Consider the following 19350-nt stretch of genomic DNA (forward strand, 5'->3'; position numbering starts at 1 on the left):
TTTTGAAATCATAAACTGAGCTATTTAACTTCCAAAAAATTGAACAAAACAGAAATTTGGATTTAATAAAACCAATGTTAATGTCATTTGTTACAATGACACTTCTGAAAAGACTGGTCTAAACACAGCCTATAAATACTGAGCTGCAGAAAAAAGATGCAGGTAACTTTTTTTTTTTTTTTTTTTTTTTTTTTTAAAAACGTTTGCAGTTTTGGAGCAGAACAACACTGAAATGAAATGTGGTTGCCAATGATTTGAGTAACTCATGGCACTGATGTAAGGCCATTTCAAACACATTTAGCGGATATTAGAGAACATTTTAAATTCTAGATTAATTACTCAAAAGAGCATATATGTCACGCTGGAAGAGACCTTTGAGCCATCGAGGCGATGATGCACCAAAATGTGCCATAATATAGCATGGGGAGAGGGGAGAAGTGGCTCCTTCCAGATCCCTGATGGTGAACAGATGAGGTCCTGAAGCATAAGGGCTGTATCCCATTGAATGTGCACCTTGCATTGTGCAGCTAGCAGATGCAATCTGACTGCCAATGAAAGTGTGTCTTGGGACTAGACAGGCTCCTCACCAATCAGCTCATTGGTGGGTAACATCTACATTTCTTTGCTTTAACGTTCACATTTAAAAAAATCCCATAAAATTATTGTAAAGCCGTACGTGTGTGCACATGGGACTACAATTTCCTTAAGCCAAAAGTCTCCTTCCCCACTTCCTTCCCTATTGCCTATTTGCTAATCAATGAGAGTTGTCAAACGAGAATCATTTAGTGGCTTGGAGATAGTGGGGCTTAAAGAACAAGTGGCAGGATGTAGGAGCCCCCCTACTGTCCAAGGGATGAGCAGAGTGGGACTGCCATCTTCTCTTGAAGGCTTGTTACTGCCAATTCACTGAGAGAAGTGGGGAGAGAGCAGGTGGAAAGTGGCAGGCATAAAACAAACAAAACACTGAAGACTGTAAGCCAGTAACCACAGGTCAGAGTTAAGGGTGGTGTAGCAGAGGTTAGTTTGGGTGGTGAATGGCACACATGAGTTAAATAGGGCTGGTTAAAGATTGTGCTTGATATAAATTGTTTAGTTGTTTTGTAGTGCATCTGCCATACCTACACATGTCCTGGTTTTGAATGTTTGAGTTGGCGGCTGTACTTGTGTAATAGTTAAGGTTCCTGAACGTTGTGATATTGTGTTGGAACTGGACTGTTTGGTGTTTGATACAACTACAGAATATGCAGTTCTGACAAATTTTTGGAAGCTACATTAAAAGCAGGTGATTTAATTCATGTTTCTTACAAGTCTCTGGACATGGCTGTTAAGAACGAAATTTCATTTTACAGCCTGTCCTAGTTTTTCCCATCAGGACTACCATGCTTAGTAGTAAGCTCCCCATCCTCATGCTACCGAGTCCTCTGCAATTCTTCTGCAATCCTCTAATACAGTCTAGAGAGTATTCTAGACTCTTCCCAGGATGTTTCACATGGTCAGTTCTGCTGCTATGGCACCTCTCTTTGACTAGCAACTCTATTCCCAGTTACTTTGATAGAGGTGCAACACAGAAACACACCAGAAAACTCGCAATAATTCTAGGTTTACTAGGACTCTGGTATCATCACTATTTTGAGAGGGAAAGGGCCACAGAGATATAATGAACTAGAGAAAACATTGCTTCCCTTTAATAGACAGTCCTTGCAAGATAGGAAATTGGTACATTAAATGAAATAACTCAACAGATCTGTTTTGACAATGAGGATCATACAACAATGACTTATGGGTGAAATTACAACAGGCCTGCACAAGTCCCTACATGACACTTAAGTTAGGGGAATGACATGGGACATAGAGCTATGTGCCGGCCTGCCTTATGCACTGAGATGAATTTCTTCCTCATGGAACAAAGCCTCAAGCTTTATATAGTATATACTTTGGAGTCCAGGAAGCATTTAACACTGGCTATTAAATATATTCAGGAGCACTTCAACAGGAGTGGTTTCATACTAAAAACAGTTTCTTCGTTCATTTCATTTCAGTTAATTAACCATCTACAGAAATAAAATAGAAGAAACTGAGGAACTAATAATAGATCATTCACTAACACTGATCAATGATGACTTTCTCCATGTTTTCCTTCAGCTGGTTTGTAGAGTGCAAGCGTTTGACAGTAATATGTAGCTTCTTCTCCTGCTCAGACAATTTCTTATGGAGTCTAAGTATTTCTGTTTTCATTCCTTCATCCTAAATTGAAAGAAGAAAATAATGACTTCAGAATTCTTATATAAACTACAGCATATAGTTAACTGCTAAACAATTTAGTGAAAGAGCCTTGAAACTTCTTTACAGTATGGACCTCTTAATGGAGTGTCTCATGGCCACCTCCCCTCCCAATCTCAACTGTACCATCTGTAATCACAAGACATCCAAGAGGCAACTAGAGCAACTCCTTACACAGAAAACTAATTTGAGGAAAGTATTTGTGCATTTTTAGTTGTCTTTAATGCAATTAATGTTTTAACCTTTTGGGAAAAGGCTAATACCACTGTCTACTTCTGCTCTTTAATCTTCCATTCCCATCAGTTCTTTTGCTCTCCACTGGAAACTATACAGCAAGCCAGTACCATGTGACCAGCAAGTGCTCAAAAGTCAACAAGTAGTCCGTGGACCACTGTTTGGGAACCTGGTCTACTGTGTATTTCTACTTTCCATATATACACACACACACACACACACACATATATATATTATAAAATGGCTTTTAATCAGAGGATCTGAATGCATCATAACAGTGACAGGAGCAGTGTGATTGCAAGATTAGTTTACAATCTGTCCTGTTTATTTAAAGGCTTTACTTCCATCATCTTGGTGTGATTACTATCCTTTGGGACAGGGCTACTAAACAGAACACCAAGGTCACTTGACAATGTCACTGATCTGGATTCTTGCACAAACTCCAGCTCTAAGTACAAGCTCTCTTGAACTTATGGGGCCAGATTTTGAGCAGGCCTTGATCCTTATCATCATGGTTTGGATGTGCATGCAAATGAAGTTTTTTCTGTATTTGGTGTATTTTGAGAGACAGTGGTGTATGTAGATAGTGTGTGAATGTCTACACATGTGCAGATATATACATGTATGTTCAGATAAGTATGCACATGTGTTGCAGTACAGGCTCACACACACACACACACACACAGAACACACACATTTAAATACACATGGTACTAGCTGAATTACACACCCCTTCAAGGCTTTCTGATAGCATCACCAACTACAGGATCACAACTCAAGTGATATACTGGAGAGCACAGGTTACTTTAGTTTATAATTTTTTTTAAAGATAGTGCAACATTTTAACAAAAGAATGTTATTAAAATAACCTTTGCCTTCCAACACATTTATTTTTAGTAATGATCTGTCTCTCTCTCAGGCATACACTCACACACAAAACATCTCACGAGAAAAAAATTAGATTTTAAAGCCACAATTTGATTTTTAGCTTGGAACAGTTCAATGTTGAGTGGTGATATTGTGACACCTATCTATGCATTCCGTTTACATTAGTTCATTTCCATATTGTAATCCTTTTCAGTTAAAAAGGTTATAAAAGTTGTTTGGGATTTTGTTGCACTTTAAAAAATTTTCTGTTTTACAGACCAGATGTGATAGTGATGAAGGTGAAACATAGCATTCTGATTACATCAAAGCCATGAGATAGGGTGCTTATCATTAACTGGAAAGGAGATTCTTACTGTGTTACTGTAATATATAATGACAGGTTTCAGAGTAGCAGCCGTGTTAGTCTGTATCCACAAAAAGAACAGGAGTACTTGTGGCATCTTAGAGACTAACAAATTTATTAGAGCATAAGCTGTCGTGGGCTACAGCCCCTAATAGTCTCTAAGGTGCCACAACTACTCCTGTTCTTTTTGTAACATATAAATCAGACTGAGTATGGGCTGATAATGGGGTAGCCAAATTTTTTCCAGCTGAAAGTCCATTTGCCTAGAACCCAAGGATAACATGTAATTTGCATAAAATAGAGCAGATGATAGGCTCATGATCTGAGCCACCTCTGCTTAGATCAAAATGAAGTATTGCACGCTGTGGACTGTAGTCACGCCAAGGCGGAGATCCATAGTAAAGATGAGAGCTATCACACATTTGGTCTTAAAGTCTTCATAGGCTGCAGCTGCATAGTAAAGGAGAATGTGGCCACAGGCTGCAGGTTGGCCAGACCTGGTTTATAACCTTCAAAAGAACTTCATGATTCATATATGACCATCTTATGTAACTTTCAGAACAACCTCTGAATGGTTCATTGCTTTTGCCTTCACACTGAAACAACATCGTACCTGACTGCAGCGAGCAGTACTGTGTACAACTTTCATAGGAAGTGAAACTCTCCAGAGAAGTTTTAATAAACGTGCAGCCTCTTCTAAAATCTGCTGTACTGTGTGAATGTTTGCAGAAAAGTTATTCAGTGATTCCTGGTCGGGAACCTGTATAGTAGGATTAGAAACATGATATATTTATCTTTAAAGGATTATGAAAATGTAGGTTTTAATTAAAGGTATAAATCCAGTAGCTATGAATTTCATGTTTAAGATGAGGAACAAAGCTATTGTGTGCCAGGATAAACTAATTTAATAGTTGAGAGAGAGAGTGCTGAATTATACATTTTTCAAGAATGGGGAGGGGGGGATTTATCCTGATCAATAATAGTGATTAATAATGGGTTACATTTAGTGTATTTGCTATAATGTGGAAAATACTTGGCATCTCTTTTCCTTCCCTATTTGCATTTCATGGCATGCTATTTGAAAGTCAAATGACTCCAGACATCAATTTAAGCAATAGAGATGTTTCTTCCTTTGCAGACCCTTTAAACTGTTCCATTTAATGCTAAAATAACTAACAGGGCACATTTAAAATGTTTTCCTCTGCTGACAGATGAGAAAACCAAATTGACGAAAACGCATAAACGTGAAATAAAGGGAAGAGAGGAGGGAAAGACTGCACGGGGAGCAAATGAATTACCAAAGTGATGGCAATGGGGGGGAAAGTGGGAGAAAACCATTTGTTCTGCCTTCCCACATCCAACATGCCATGTGAATGCTTATTTAGCATTGTTATCTAACAACAAGCCTCCTGTCATGTAAAATATCCCATTTGCTAAGTAGTTTGAAACTTCAGAGATGTAAAGCTTGGTGGTAGACTGCAAATTGTGAAACTTATTGCTTTTATCTTTACACCAACAAAACAAGTTACAATCATGCTGGGAGATTACTTCTTCAGTCATTATTAGTATCTTAACTAGGTCATCTGAAAATGTGAGATACTTCAGAGAGTCTTAAGTGTCATGCAGACATGACATCACTATAGTATATAAGCACACATACAATGCCTGAAAAAATGTTCAGAATTGTTATGGGCTCTACATTCAATGTCTTTGCTAATATGAAACTGGTAAAGAGAAGCACTGCAATTTTAACACGATATAATTATCCCCCCGTTTTTTAAAGACCAGCAGGGATTTTTCTACAATCTTAACATAGGTGGTCTATTAACTGAATTTAGTAATGGATGTGCACAGGGTATAAGATTCTACATAGTCAATCAAGCACCCTTTCTTCTTTTGAATGAAAGGGGAAGTGGTGAAAAACTCAATACAACATATTCCTCCTACATCAAACCAAGCATTTTGCTTATTTAAGGAAAAAGCAGAATAGATTATTACATCTAGGAGTATAGCCCGGCCATGATAACTCTATATCAGTATGTTACAACTGGAAGCCTGATGAGTATCCAGTACAGTGTGTCTTGAAAGCTGAAACTTGACCAGTTGGGAAATTCCCAAGTTGTTAGACTAGCTGCTGATTTCCCACCTAGAGTCAACTGACACCAAAAAAAGAAAAAGAAAAAAAAAAAGGGGGGGGGGGGGGGGGGAGGGCAGCAATGAAAGATACTGTTTATTCCAAAATCAATTTAACTTAATATGACAACCACCATTAATATGTATCAATTATTTTGTGGAGGAGTCATTACAGGGCAGAGTTAAGGCACCCAATCAACTTTAATTTTGCATTTCTGTACTTCGACAAGTTTGGATTTCTTTTAAATTAACCTTAAATCTGAATTACACTCTGTTTCAGAATAATTACAAAATCCCAATGGGGAACCTAAACTCCCAAGGCGTCATGGTTGAGCCTGGGGCTTGAATTTCCACATTTGCCTTTTTTTTTTTTTTTTTTTTAAATTTTCAAAACTAAACATTTCAGTTATTTCAAAACAAAACGTTCAGATTTTCCTCTCCCCAGGGATTTTGAAAATTCTACTTTTTGTTCTGAAATTTCCTTCGGAATGGAAAGTCTGACTTTCAACCAGTTCTACTTTCCACCTTAACTCCATTTTAACATAGTTTGTCTTCATGTTTTCATTATCTGATTTCTGATTATATTTCCAATGTAATAAATCCTAACTTCTATTTTGAAGCAGTAGTTTCACCTGTGAGACACACAGGTTAAAACACATTTAAAGCCACAGATAAAAATGAGATTGTTCACTCAGAACTAGGAGGAGGTCACTTGTCCACATCATCGTGCAGCTGACGGTCTGTGTTCAAAAGGGACCTAGGAGTAGAAGAGCCGGAGTAGTACATGTCAAGGCTGAGGTGCTTTGGCGGAGTTGTTCAGGGAAGCTCATTTATCTGATCTACATGTTTTACAGTAGGCAAATTCATTTCCCCCTGTTCATTCTCAATGTGTACCTTTACTCCAGGTTCCAGGTGTTTCATCCCAGTGCTCTCTCTAAGAGGAGCCTCCATTTCAGATACCAGCTTTTGCCCTTCTGAGATCTGCTTCCGTAGAGCATTATAATCCTCAATCAAGCCAAGGATATGGCGTCCATTTTTGTCTGCCCACATACGATGACCGGGAACAAGACGAGGGGTGCATGATGTGCCAGTGGATGAGCTGCTACTGCACCGCGAAGAGCTTTCTAAATCTTCTTTAGATGCTAGTTGCGTCTCTAAAGTGGGGAGAGGGGAGGGAATAAGTTTAACTTAATTTTTAAAGCCTGATCCTTTCAAAATGTGAAAGTAATTTATACCATACTAAATCTCAAAAGGCAAACCTGGGATACAGAACATTTGCTTATTTATGATGTTCTTGTCCTTGGGTGTACCTGCTTTTGCTGGTGATGTGCCATGTCCACAATTTTGTAATTCACATACATTACTGCCTGGAGCAGAGAATTTGTGACCAACATCTATACATCCAGAACAGAAAGAGAGTGCATCAGTAAGCAGGTAACCTATTCAGTAGAAAGTTCTCATTGGTCCTACTCCCTAAATCTGAGTATTTCAGCAGGAGTCCCCGTAAAGCGAAGCTCTCCAGTACTCAGGGCATGCATATATTTATTTCTCTAGCACATAATCTCTGGGTACCTCTCAAAATCTAATCACTGGAAATGCATCAGTAAAATATTCTCATCCAATCAACAATTACAAACCTCTCACTGACACTCCACAAAAAGTAAAGCACCCTGCCCAGTCGTCATAAGATCTTATTGACCCCCGCAAACGCCTATGAGAAAAGACAGCCACTGGAGCATGGCCAGAAGGCTAAGAAATCCAGGCCTTGTCACAGAGCCTTCAAAGCCTGCCCTGTCTGCACTCAAATAACCCACACCTGGATCCTTCCCTCCCAACCCTCCAGTCTCAGCTGCAGCAGTATGGCAGAAAGTAATGGTGTCTCAGATAAGCAGGTCTCTAATCAGTCAAGCTGATGTGGGGAGGGATAGCTCAGCAGCTTGAGCATTGCCCTGCTAAACCCAGGGTTGTGAGCTCAATCCTTGAGGGGGCCATTTAGGGATCTGGGGCAAAAATTGGGGACTGGCCCTGCTTTGAGCAGGGGGTTGGACTAGATGACTTCCTGATATTCTATGATAAGACCAGCATCTAGGACTACACCTAGAAATGTATCTAGGACCATTGGTGTTATGGGCTCCCTGCACGACCTACAGTATTGCTCAGCAAGCGAGCAGCAACATTTTGCACCCACTTAAGCTTCTGAGTGGCCCCAAGTGGGCAGGCCCATGTAGAAAATGTTACAGTAATCTAGGTGCTGATGGCACAGAAAACCCTGCACAGAATTAACATACTGGTTCTTCTGCATTCAGGGTCTTCCTCACCTGACGGGGAATAAAACCTGCCATTGTCTTTTCTCATAGGTGGTAGGGGAGGATGGGGGGGATGATGTCCATAAGATCTTATTATGACTGGGCAGGGTGGAGAGTCAATGAGAGGTTTTTGATTGTTGATTGGTTGAGAATCTGTGTATCTTATACAGAGTACAAGGAAGATTGGGCTAGATAGGCCCACATGGGTGCATGTGTGTGAAACTCTCCCAATCCCCCTGTGGCTGATGTAACCTGCTCTCTGTAGTGCAGCAGGGTGTTTAGGCAGGCTAGTGTGAGGGAAGAGAGGTAGGTTCATTCCTCACCCCTTTATTGGGTGACTTGTGTCTGCAGGGCACTAGGAGGAAACAGTCTATGCTCTCCTGAGTGCAGGGTCCATGAGGGACACAGAGGAGACAGGATCCTTGTGCCTTCTGTACTCTCAGCGTAAAATACTTCACTATATTTTCCCCTGAATTCTGATTTGTTACAATGCTATCACTGAATACCAGTGCAAATAAAGATAAAATACTTCTCAAGGTATAAAGGGGACAGCTGATTTACACAAAGACCAGCCAGTGCACTTCCTGATCATTCTTGAGTAATGCACAGTCACCTCTAGCAAATGCTGCAGAGCTCTGCATTAAATAAAGAACCCCCAGGTAAGCAAAATTTATGGAAACTTAACCTCGTCATCCTTCCATTCCAGAGACCATCCGCAAACCTTTTGCTGAATGAAAAGGAACTGACAGTTAGAGGCGAACAGACAGTGTTCGTTTCACCTCTGCGTGCACTAATAACTCTAAAAGGAAAGAGATTTGAAAAGCTGATGGACAGCGCCCAAATAACATAGCTGATGTCATATAAGGCCTTAGGAGAGAGAGCCATCTTTGAAGAACAAGGCGCAGGTTTCTATACAGTGTTATAACAGCAAGTACTGCACAGTACCGTTCATTCCCGTATAATGCTGTGAATCTCGTTTGAAACGGTAGTTGATATTCACAGCTGACACTGAGGCCGCTTCTTCTCTTTTTTCTTTTGAAAGCTGCTCCTCCAATTTTTCATGCAACGTCTTGTTTGTCTCTATGCTTCTTTCAAGCTGCACTCGCAAACTCTGTATTTCAGTCAATAGTTCATGTAAATCAAGTGGATTATTTTGATCTTTTCGGAATTCTTCATGTCCAGGATCCAAGATGTCTTTAAAAGAAACACTTAACATCGTTAACAATTAAAATAATGTTAGACATTATCAAAATGCTTAGCAAGTAAATTATAGCCAGCTTTATTCTCAATCTTAAGAATTAACTACAAACAGTATTAAGATAATGGTTTGACCAAAAAAAGGAAATCTTAATTGCTTCTACCCTCAAACAGTTTAATAAGAGCTGAAAATTATTTTTCACTTTGTCCATAAAAGCTAATACGTCGCACGCCAAAAGCAAGATGATGACTAATAAGAGACTAGAACGGAAAGGATTTAAAAAATCTGAAGTGCATTAATGCACAGTCAGGGGGGAAGAAAAAAAAGGAATGGGTAATCCTGGCATGAGGAGAAGGGATGGAGTACCACTGACAAAGGGAATTGTGATCACCTGACAACCAGAGGAACCAATCTGAAACTGACAAACTCTCAGGGCACTGTTCTTCCCTTTCATAGCAGGGGCAAAGCACAAAAAGGGCTTCCTGAGGTCCTGCACTCTAAGATCCAAAAAGGTTCTCCACTCATCAGGAAGGGGTTTGCAGCTGCATGAGGAGGAAGTTTGCTGTGATCCTCTAATTACGTGGATGTTGCAGATTCTGCAGAGAAATTTAGTTCTATCCTTGAGATTTCTCCCTTTGTCCCTTTGCAACTGGGTTCTTCTGCTGCAGCTGGGCACTAAACCAAACTATAAAGGGGATTCAAGTTAACATAGCAAGGAACAGCATTAATTTCTGCAAAGATTTCTGTTGGATTTTGCAGAAAGCGTGCCACGAAAATGGGGGCTGTTCCGCACCTCCACCAATGTGATGTTCATTCAGAAGGGTTTCTGCCCCCTTGCTCCTGGAAGGTGGAAGAAGCAGTCAGGTAGGTTTCATTCCCTTCCCCTACAGCTTTAATAACCACAAGTGGGCAGGGGTTCAATTTTACATACCATTCAAACAATAGTATCTCCAGCAGCACGCTGTCCCTGACACAATGTAGGAGATGTTCTCTTAATACTGACTCTGAGGGAAGAGGGCCACTTGCTACTAAGGCTTTGTCTACACTGCCAATTGAATGACAAAATGACAAAACTTTCGTCGTTCGCAGGTGCTTAAAAAAGCTCCCCCCAACCCCAAAAGACAAAAGTTTTGCACGGAAAGTGGCAGTGTAAATGGCTCAGTGTCAGCAGGGGCGTTCTCCTGTCGACATCGCGAACCCCGCCTCATAGGGGGTGGAAGTATTTTGTCAGAAAAAGTGCCGACAAACAGCGTTTACCCTGCCTGACTTTTAGCCACATGGCCGCGTAGCTAAAAGCTGTGTAGTGTAGACAAAGCCTAAACTACCAGCAGGATCTGACTGAGGAGATAGCTGAGCCATTAGCGATTATCTTGGAGAAGTCATGGAAGACGGGAGAGATTCCAGAAGACTGGAAAAGGGCAAATATAGTGCTCATCTATAAAGAGGGAAATAAAGACAACCCAGGAAATTACAGACCAGTCATCTTAACTTCTGTACCTGGAAAGATAATGGAACAAATAATTAAGCAATCAATTTGCAAACATCTAGAAGATAATACGGTGATAAGTAAAAGTCCTCATGGATTTGTCAAAAACAATTGTGTCAAACCAACCTGATAGCTTTCTTTGACAGGGTTACAAGCCTTGTGGATAGGGGGAAAGCAGTAGATGTGGTATATCTTGACTTTAGTAAAGCTTTTGATACTGTCTCGCATGACCCTCTCATAAACAAACTAGGGAATGTAACCTAGATGGAGCTACTATGAAGTGGGTGCAAAACTGGTTGGAAAACCATTCTCAGAGAGTAGTTATCAGTGGTCCACAGTCATGCTGGAAGGGCATAACCAGTGGGATCCTGCAGGGATCAGTTCTGGGTCCAGTTCTGCTCAATATCTTCAACAATGATTTAGATAATGGCAAACAGAGTACACTTATAAAGTCCATGGACGATACCAAGCTGGGAGGGGTTGCAAGTCCTTTGGAGGACAGGATTAAAATGATCTGGACAAACTGGAGAAATGGTCTGAAGTAAATAGGATGAAATTCAATAAGAACAAATGCAAAGTACTCCACTTAGGAAGGAACAATCAGTTGCACACATACAAAATGGGAAATGACTGCCTAGGAAGGAGTACTGCAGAAAGGGATCTGGGGGTCATAGCAGACACAAGCTAAATATGAGTCAACAGTGTAACGCTGTTGCAAAAAAAGCGAACATAATTCTGGGATGTATTAGCAGGAGAGTTGTAAGAAAGACACGAAAAGTAATTCTTCCGCTCTACTCCGCTCTGATTAGGCCTCAGCTGGAGTATTGTATCCAGTTCTGAGTGCCACATTTCAAGAAGGATGTAGACAAATTGGAGAGAGTCCAGAAAAGAGCAACAAAAACGATTAAATATCTAGAAAACATGACCTGTGAGGGAAGATTGAAAAAACTGGGTTTGTTTAGTCTGGAAAAGAGAAGACTGAGAGGGGACATGATAACAGTTTTCACGTATGTAAAAGGTTGAAAGATTGTTTTTCTTAACCTCTGAGGATAGGACAAGAAGCAATGGGCTTAAATTGCAGCAAGGGCGGTTTAGGTTGGACATTAGGAAAAACTTCCTAACTGTCAGGGTGGTTCATAAATAAATTGCCTAGGGAGGTTGAGGAATCTCCATCATTGGAGATTTTTAAGAGCAGGTTAGACAAACACCTGTCAGGAATGGTCAAGATAATTAGTCAGCCACAAATGCAGGGGACTGGACTAGATGACCTCTCGAGGGCCCTTCCAGGTCTATGATTCTACTTTCTGTAGCAGCAATGGAAATTTAAGTAAAACCAAAGAAGTGCTGAATCAGCACAACTCCTGTCTTGTGTAATCTGACAAGATAACAGCCAGAGCTGGTATGGCTGCAATAACAAAGCAGAGACATGACAGTGCATTTTATACCTGTTCTCCTTCTCCTTGCTTCGTCCAACTTTTCATACACCTTTAGCTCAACTCGGAGTGACTGCAGTAATTTGTCATTCTCAGACAGCTGATGTTGCTTTACATTCATTTCTGTCTGCCACCTGTTAAGTTCCAATGTACTCATAAGTCAGAGGTGAATTTTGCTTATTCATTTCTTTAAAATCTAAAATTCCCCGCCCCTCTAATTTTCTCCCCGCTCCTTGAATGTAATTATGCAGCTCTCAATAATGTTAATGGCCACTGCTAAACACATGCATGACACACAGTGTTCATTTGGAGGAGAAAATAGTCAGAGACAGGATCAATACCTGTTTAATTCATTACGACTGCTGTAAATCTCGTGAGTCAAATGTCTATTTTCATCCTCCTTTTTGCCAATTTGTTTTTGCAACTTTTCATTTTCTTTCTTGAAGCATTCATAATCCTTGTGAAGATGTTCAATGATTGCATTCTTCTTAGAAAGGGATTCTCTTAACTTTTCATTTTCCTTTTGTTTATCTGCAATAAGAAAAAATACAAGTTGGTTGCAATTCCCACAATGTACTCAAACAACACTACTCCACAAATTCAACTCGTTAAGCATTGGCAGAGTAATAACAGAAATAAGATGCTCTTGTGAGTTTTATGATTTTAGTACTCCAGTTTTCTAATGCATTTTTGGTAGATAAATGTGCCTGAATGGAGTGTAGAGTTTAACCCCTAGAACACTCATGGCCCAATTTTATGAGAGGCTGAGCACTACCTTACGCTTGTCGAACACCCTCCATCTGACAAAATCAGCAGGAAAAGGGCTGCTCAGTTACTTGTGGGATTAGGCTCCAACGGGGAGCGTATTCATCTTGAGTGCTCTTACTGAGTAGTAAACTTGTCTTCTGTTGAAGGGGAGAAGGTATGAGTAAGGCCACTCCTACCTTTCTCGCTGTCCCACAATGAACCCTCCATCCCCTCCACTGAATGTTGAAATGCTCTTTTCCAACACTACCCGCATGCATGCCATCAGAACCTTGCCAGTTTTCCCCTGCCTATGACATGACCAGCCTCCCCCACGTTGGCTTCTTAACTGAGAACTGTCAGTAGGGGCAGTTGGTCATGTTAGGAAGCTAGTGCTGGTAAGGAGCGAGGAAGTTCCCAGCAGGAGGTCAAGCAGGGAGAAATCGTTCCACCTCCCAGCCATTAGAAATCCTCCCTCCTCAACAGAGCAACCTAGCTGAAAGTCTATGAAAATGGAAGTTCCCAAAGGCTTTTAAATGCATGGGTCCCAATCCTCTTACCCCAGGATTTAAACACCTTCCATTGACTTCACTGGCAGTTACATTCTGCAGCAGGACACCAAGACCTCTAGGAAGTAGCTAGGGTGCAAAGGGTTAATATCACTGGAATCTACTATTCTAGTTTTATATTAAAATACTGGTATAATTCTAGATCCCACAGAGCTATAAGCCAACTATGAATATATGCTAGCAAAACAACAGGGTGAAATAAAATACTGGAATTGGAAAAGGGGTCATTTTCAGCATGGTGGGTGGGGATTCAGCGACATGATTCCCATTCATATTCACATGTATTGTGACTAAATCCTTTTGCTTCGCATTGGAAATAGAGTGCCTTGGTTCAGAAAAATCAACAGGAGATGCCCATATGGCTTCATCTAACACCACAGGAGTAGAGGTAAGGCTGAGACTGGACAGATACTAGGGACCAAAAAACTCTGCAGCAGGAGGTATTTATTCTCAAGATAAAAAAGGGAAGATGCCCACAAACCCGGGGGGAAATTGACTCAGTACTAAAAATAAAAGGCAACAATGCTTTGCTGTGATGGTCATTACTTAGGGCCTGTCTACACTTACAGCACTGCAGGGATGCAGCTGCCCTGGTTCAGATGCGCCGCTGTAGCACTTAGTGAAGATGCTACCTATGCTGAAGGGAGAGCTTCTCCCGTCAACATAGTGCTGTCTACACTGGAGTTCAGTCGGTATAACTGCGTCGCTCAGGGGTCTGGATTTTCCACACGCCTGAGCGACATAGTTAAATCAACATAAACGTTTGTAATGTAGACCAGGGCTTAGACATAATTCTTACAAAACTTAAGCCCTGACTTTAGAAACATATTGTCAAACAAATCAACACTAGCTTATGCAGTATGAAAGATAAACCTTGAATAAACTGCTAAAGACCAAGTGATTCTAGATCAGAAAACATGAAACTGGGGGAGAGTTCATGTGCTTCTTTTATGCAAACGGTCCATATACCACTCTGCACACACAGAAAGGCATCTGACCCAAGGATTAGCTTTACATGCTTTAAAGAGTTTCTTGTTAAGGGAGCTGAATTAATTTTACTTTGTTGCTTAGAGCACATGTGGAGCTGAGGAGAGTTGAGAGCCAAGCTCAGAAGGTGCAAAGGGAAACTGATTATTCAAAAATAATGGAACTGAGGTAAAGTGCTTGCAGAGGGAAACTGACTAGAACTAACCAGTTTTCCCTCTGCATCAGGCTCTAGAACCTTAAGGGAAATTAGTCTATTTCCCTTTGCAGCCAGCTCTGCCTGAAAGGAGCTCCATTCAGAATGAAACTGAATAATTTTAGCCAATTTCCTTTGGCAAGATCTTTAAACACAGAGCTTGGGAAAGTGGGCAACAACAAAATGGGGTGGAAGGAGAGAAAATAGCAGAAAGGAAAAGAGGAATGTACACACATGCAAAAAAGAGGGAGAGAGGAAATGAAAGAGGACACAAAAACAGATAATGCTATGGGCAGAGAGAGAAGCAGCACAATACTGGTAGAGCGCTGCTATTCCAACTGCTCCATGCCTATGATCCAGCGTTTGAATACAAAGGCTGGTCATGCAATTTCACGAGTGGGGAGAGCTGTGGAGGCAATTTAATGAAAGAAAAGTAAATACTTCGTTGTTTTCTGATTGGAATAAAAATGCATGGTGCTTTCCAAATTGCAAGCTGCTCCTTTAAAGCAGAGTTTCATATTTTACCTCTAGATCCTTTTGCAAGCATTACATTCAGAACTTGATTTTGCTTCCTCAGGAAATGAATTTCAGAAGTCAGGGAATTATGTTGCTCTGAGCCATGGATAAAAATGTTTGAAGAACCTATAAATATATACATAAAAATGATTTATGAGTCATCTCTAGGTCAGTAAAGATTAAACTTTCCAGACAAGAACAATTTAAACAAAGCAGAAAAACATGTTATGAAAGATATTTATCCACTATATGTTTTGAAGGTTATCATTGCTGCAGACTGAAAGGCAATTCAGGTAAACTCTAAGTAAGCCAAAGCTCTGCATCCTAAGTACCCTCAATCATTGTGCTAACGTTACCAAAATTGGTAAATTATCTCGGGAAGATTTGGTACGCAACCATCTTCGGGCACCAGCCAAAAAATGTAGTGCGACAAATTGCAAGAAGTCCTGTGAGACCATCACACGCTTTTAAATTGAAGTGTATTGTACTGAAATTTAACATGTGATCAATTCCAGTACATCTCCTGTGTTCAGACTGTATTACATTTAGCCATACCACCTCGGCTGAGAGCCATTCAGCTTTCACAAGCTAAGCAGAGTGTGACTGGATTAGAATTGGCATGGGAGTCCTCCAAGGAAAACCTAGGGTGGTGCAGGGAAGTAGTGGTATTGATGACACTTCTGCTTCCAAGTTAATGCTGAATCATTGACCCAACACAGTGCTAAGGGAATGTACTGCTGGAGTTGCTGTCCTTTGCCTATGATTAAGAACTGAGATTCTTCCTGGCCACTTGTAGTCACTAAAAATCCAATGGCATTTGAACGAGCAGAGGAATTAACTTTGGTGTCCTGGACAAGCCTGGGGAATCATTCTACTTCCCTAAATGCCACGTGCAGTTTGAACTGGATATAACATTATTCATGTGCCCTACAATGCTGTGCCATGTTCCACTCCCGGGGTGGCTACATTTCAATGAGGAATGAAGCAATAGCCCTGTGTAAAACGCATACATCTGTTTAGACTTGCAAAGCTCTTCAGGATCCACTGGGATTAATAGTGCTATTTAAAATATATTTTTATTGAATGGTTGACCCAAACGCTACTGCTTTAGCAAAGATCAAGACAACTAAATGGGTGTCAACTGCTCAGTTGATAAATAGAGAAATAACCGTGTGGCAAAGAAATATCTGAATGCAGACAGTGGATGCCTTTCAGCTACAGCAATTCAATCTGACGTGCTGTAGTTTCTCTGACTAACCTCATTTTACTGCAATCCCAACTGAAGCTCTTAGCCACTACCTAACTGGGATGTAGTGTGCCCTGAGACACGCTTCTTGTCGTTACTGAAAGATTCAAAGGCTCTAGGAGCCTGGCACTAATGGCACTTTACTATCTATATATTAGAATTAAGGTAGCTATGTGAACTCAAAAGATTTTTGCCTTTCAGATTTTAACAAAGCAATTCAACTTGAAGTGTCTGAACTTGATGATCTCATCTTGATCTCAATTTAATTTATTGCATGTCACCCAGCTCTCATGTTAATTGACAAGTTACAGTGAAAGGCTCTAGACTCTATTAGGTCTCTTACCCAATAAAGGGGAAATGTAGCCCCAATGGTAATAAGGCCACGATCCTGCAATTAGACCCCTAGCACAGAATTCTGCACCTGTGCAGAGCCCCTCTAACTTCAGTGGGGCTCTGCACAGGTCAGGTGTCTGGGTCCAGCTAGTAGATGTGAGTGTAAGATCAGGGCCTGTGACTGCAGTTATGCTGAGGAGTTTTGGTTAAGTCATGTATCGCAACAGTGAACACAAAAAGGTTTGTGGACCTTATAGGTTTCCAAGGGAAGACTGACTGAGAGCTGGGCACCATAGAAAACAGCAGCAAAGATAAATAAACATTCCCTCCCCCCAGACAAAAAGTACTCTGAAGTTGCAATTGAAGCATGAGTGTACATATCAGTAACATGAGGATAAAAAGCCTTACTGTTTTTACTATATTTAAAAATGCCAAAACAAGCATTAGAAACCTAGAAAATTCAGAATTAACCGTTAAACGTTTTTAAAGTCTAGCATTTGAAATGATGGAAATATTTTAGTCCTGATTTTAGTGAAAATTTCAGCTCAACTCTGGTTGACTATGGAGTCATTCCACCACCTCCATGATTCATAAGGTGCTACAAACCCAGAGGCTTCCGAGTACCTAAGACAAAGTAAATATTACAAATAAAATGGCAACATGGCAAAACATGGCATACGTATGTACATATATAAAATATTTATCAGACAGACTAAAGTAATTCTTTGGTATTAGAGTCTAGTGAATAAACAACTCGATATAAAATGAATTTAACAGGTTGCCTATCATTTAAGTATATGTTTTATCTTGTTTGTTTTTTAAGGAAAACAAAATAAAGATATTAAATAAAAACATGTTTTAAACCATCTGTTTTATATATACATCTTTTACATCTTATACATTTTACATCTTATACATTTTATACATCTCCCCAAGGCCTAAAACTAGTGCATGTTCAGCCACGAGTTTATTTTAATAGCCAAATTCAAAATTAGCACACAAAACAGTGTAAAAATCTTGAGCAAAGGGCAATCATTATTATCTGAAGAGAGAACACACATCTCTATACCCAAAACACATCTTTAAAGCAATAGGAAATGCTGAGAGAATAATGTAGAAAAGAGGGGCTTGTTGTAATAAATAGCTACTTTTCCCATTCCTCTCCAAATTTTCCCTCTATGCATTGGTAAATCTACTAAAGTAGCAAGAAGACAGATGGAAGGCATAAGACAGACAGTTTATAAAGAAAATATACTTTCACTGAATGAATGGATGCCCTTTCCAGCATCTTTATGAAGCTGTAAAACAGTTGGAACTGTTTCAGTGTGGTTATTTCATGAGAACAGTATGGCTTTCCAGCAGCATAAATACTTCATGAATGAAATGGGTGCCTTTTATACACCTTTCCATCAGTGTAAATTATTCTTGAAAGCAAACTGCCATTTGTAGGTAGTATCCATTTAAATAACAACAGAAATGGATTATGGGGATGATGTAAACGTAATTAATCTAATACTAGTATTCGTGAAACTGAGTACGAGGAAAGCATGCATGTACTTGTTGCCTGCTTCTGATATAAGTAATATTGCAGATTAATACATTGCTCTAGGGGGAAAGTGTGGGGAAGGAGAATCAGAACAAAGCTCTGTGTAGAAAAATATGCCTTGTACTTACTATAAAAGCCTGCTTGGTTAAAGACTGGCTGATTCCTTGTGAAAAAACTTTAAAAACGAACAGTATGGTTTGCAAAGGTGCTGAGCACTCTCAGCATCTGTTGACTTACATATTTTCATACACTAACATTAGAGAGATCTGAATAAAACCTGACTTTTTAAAAAGTCCGTCCGTTTCTGCTGCGTATTCCTCAGTTAAAGTCATAATACTGTTTTGTTAGGAAAGAACTGCTCATTGCAAGCAATTCTAACGACAAGCTGCAGACAGTGGACCACGTCTCCATTCCATGAAGGCCTGTCTGTGCTGCTATGCAGCACACAGTGGCCTTAAAACATCCAGAGACTTCTGCGGAGAACGTCCCCATCATGTAGGGGACTCTCCACTGACAGAGAACTAGTAGCGGTAGTGCAGCCACACCCTACGCTAACCACTTCCCGCACCCCTAGTATAAAAGGGAGGAGAGGGAGAAAGATGAGCTCTACGATACTCAAACCTCAGGGAGAGTAAGAGACCCTTACGCCATCAGTGGCAGCAACCAGCATTTGAACAGGACTCCTCTTGCTCTAATTTACACCAGAACTGGCGAGCCCTAAAATTAGGTAGCTGCAACGAGCTCCCTGCCTCTGCCCCTGTCTGTGTTTGGATGCAGTGAAGACTCAGAGCCAGTAACTCCAGAAGACTATAAGAAGCAAAACACAAAGAAGTCTGGTTTTATTCACGTCAGCCATAAAAAACAGAAGACAAATCCAGAAAATCTAGGTTATTACCTGACAACAGCGCTGTCTAA

At 40.3% G+C, this 19350-nt stretch overlaps 1 protein-coding gene across 12 annotated transcripts in view; it reads right to left on the reverse strand.

The window, feature by feature from the left end:
• Positions 1-19350, reverse strand: part of CDK5RAP2 (CDK5 regulatory subunit associated protein 2) — a 104422-nt gene that overhangs the window by 4268 nt on the left and 80804 nt on the right. For 4 of the 12 annotated variants that reach the window (XM_043530094.1, XM_043530093.1, XM_043530092.1 and 1 more), the window contains exons 30-37: positions 15320-15436; positions 12643-12832; positions 12314-12435; positions 9130-9378; positions 7189-7272; positions 6773-7032; positions 4359-4505; positions 2106-2244 (exon numbers count right to left, since the gene is read on the reverse strand). In XM_043530094.1, coding sequence (XP_043386029.1) covers positions 2106-2244; positions 4359-4505; positions 6773-7032; positions 7189-7272; positions 9130-9378; positions 12314-12435; positions 12643-12832; positions 15320-15436 — 1308 coding nt within the window. Of the gene's footprint in view, positions 1-2105; positions 2245-4358; positions 4506-6772; positions 7033-7137; positions 7273-9129; positions 9379-12313; positions 12436-12642; positions 12833-15319; positions 15437-19350 lie in introns of all 12 variants that reach the window. The other 8 variants (XM_043530091.1, XM_027819702.3, XM_027819701.3 and 5 more) reach the window with 3 other exon arrangements.

The sequence above is a fragment of the Chelonia mydas genome, chromosome 16, assembly GCF_015237465.2.
Source record: "Chelonia mydas isolate rCheMyd1 chromosome 16, rCheMyd1.pri.v2, whole genome shotgun sequence".
Lineage (NCBI taxonomy): Eukaryota > Metazoa > Chordata > Testudines > Cheloniidae > Chelonia > Chelonia mydas.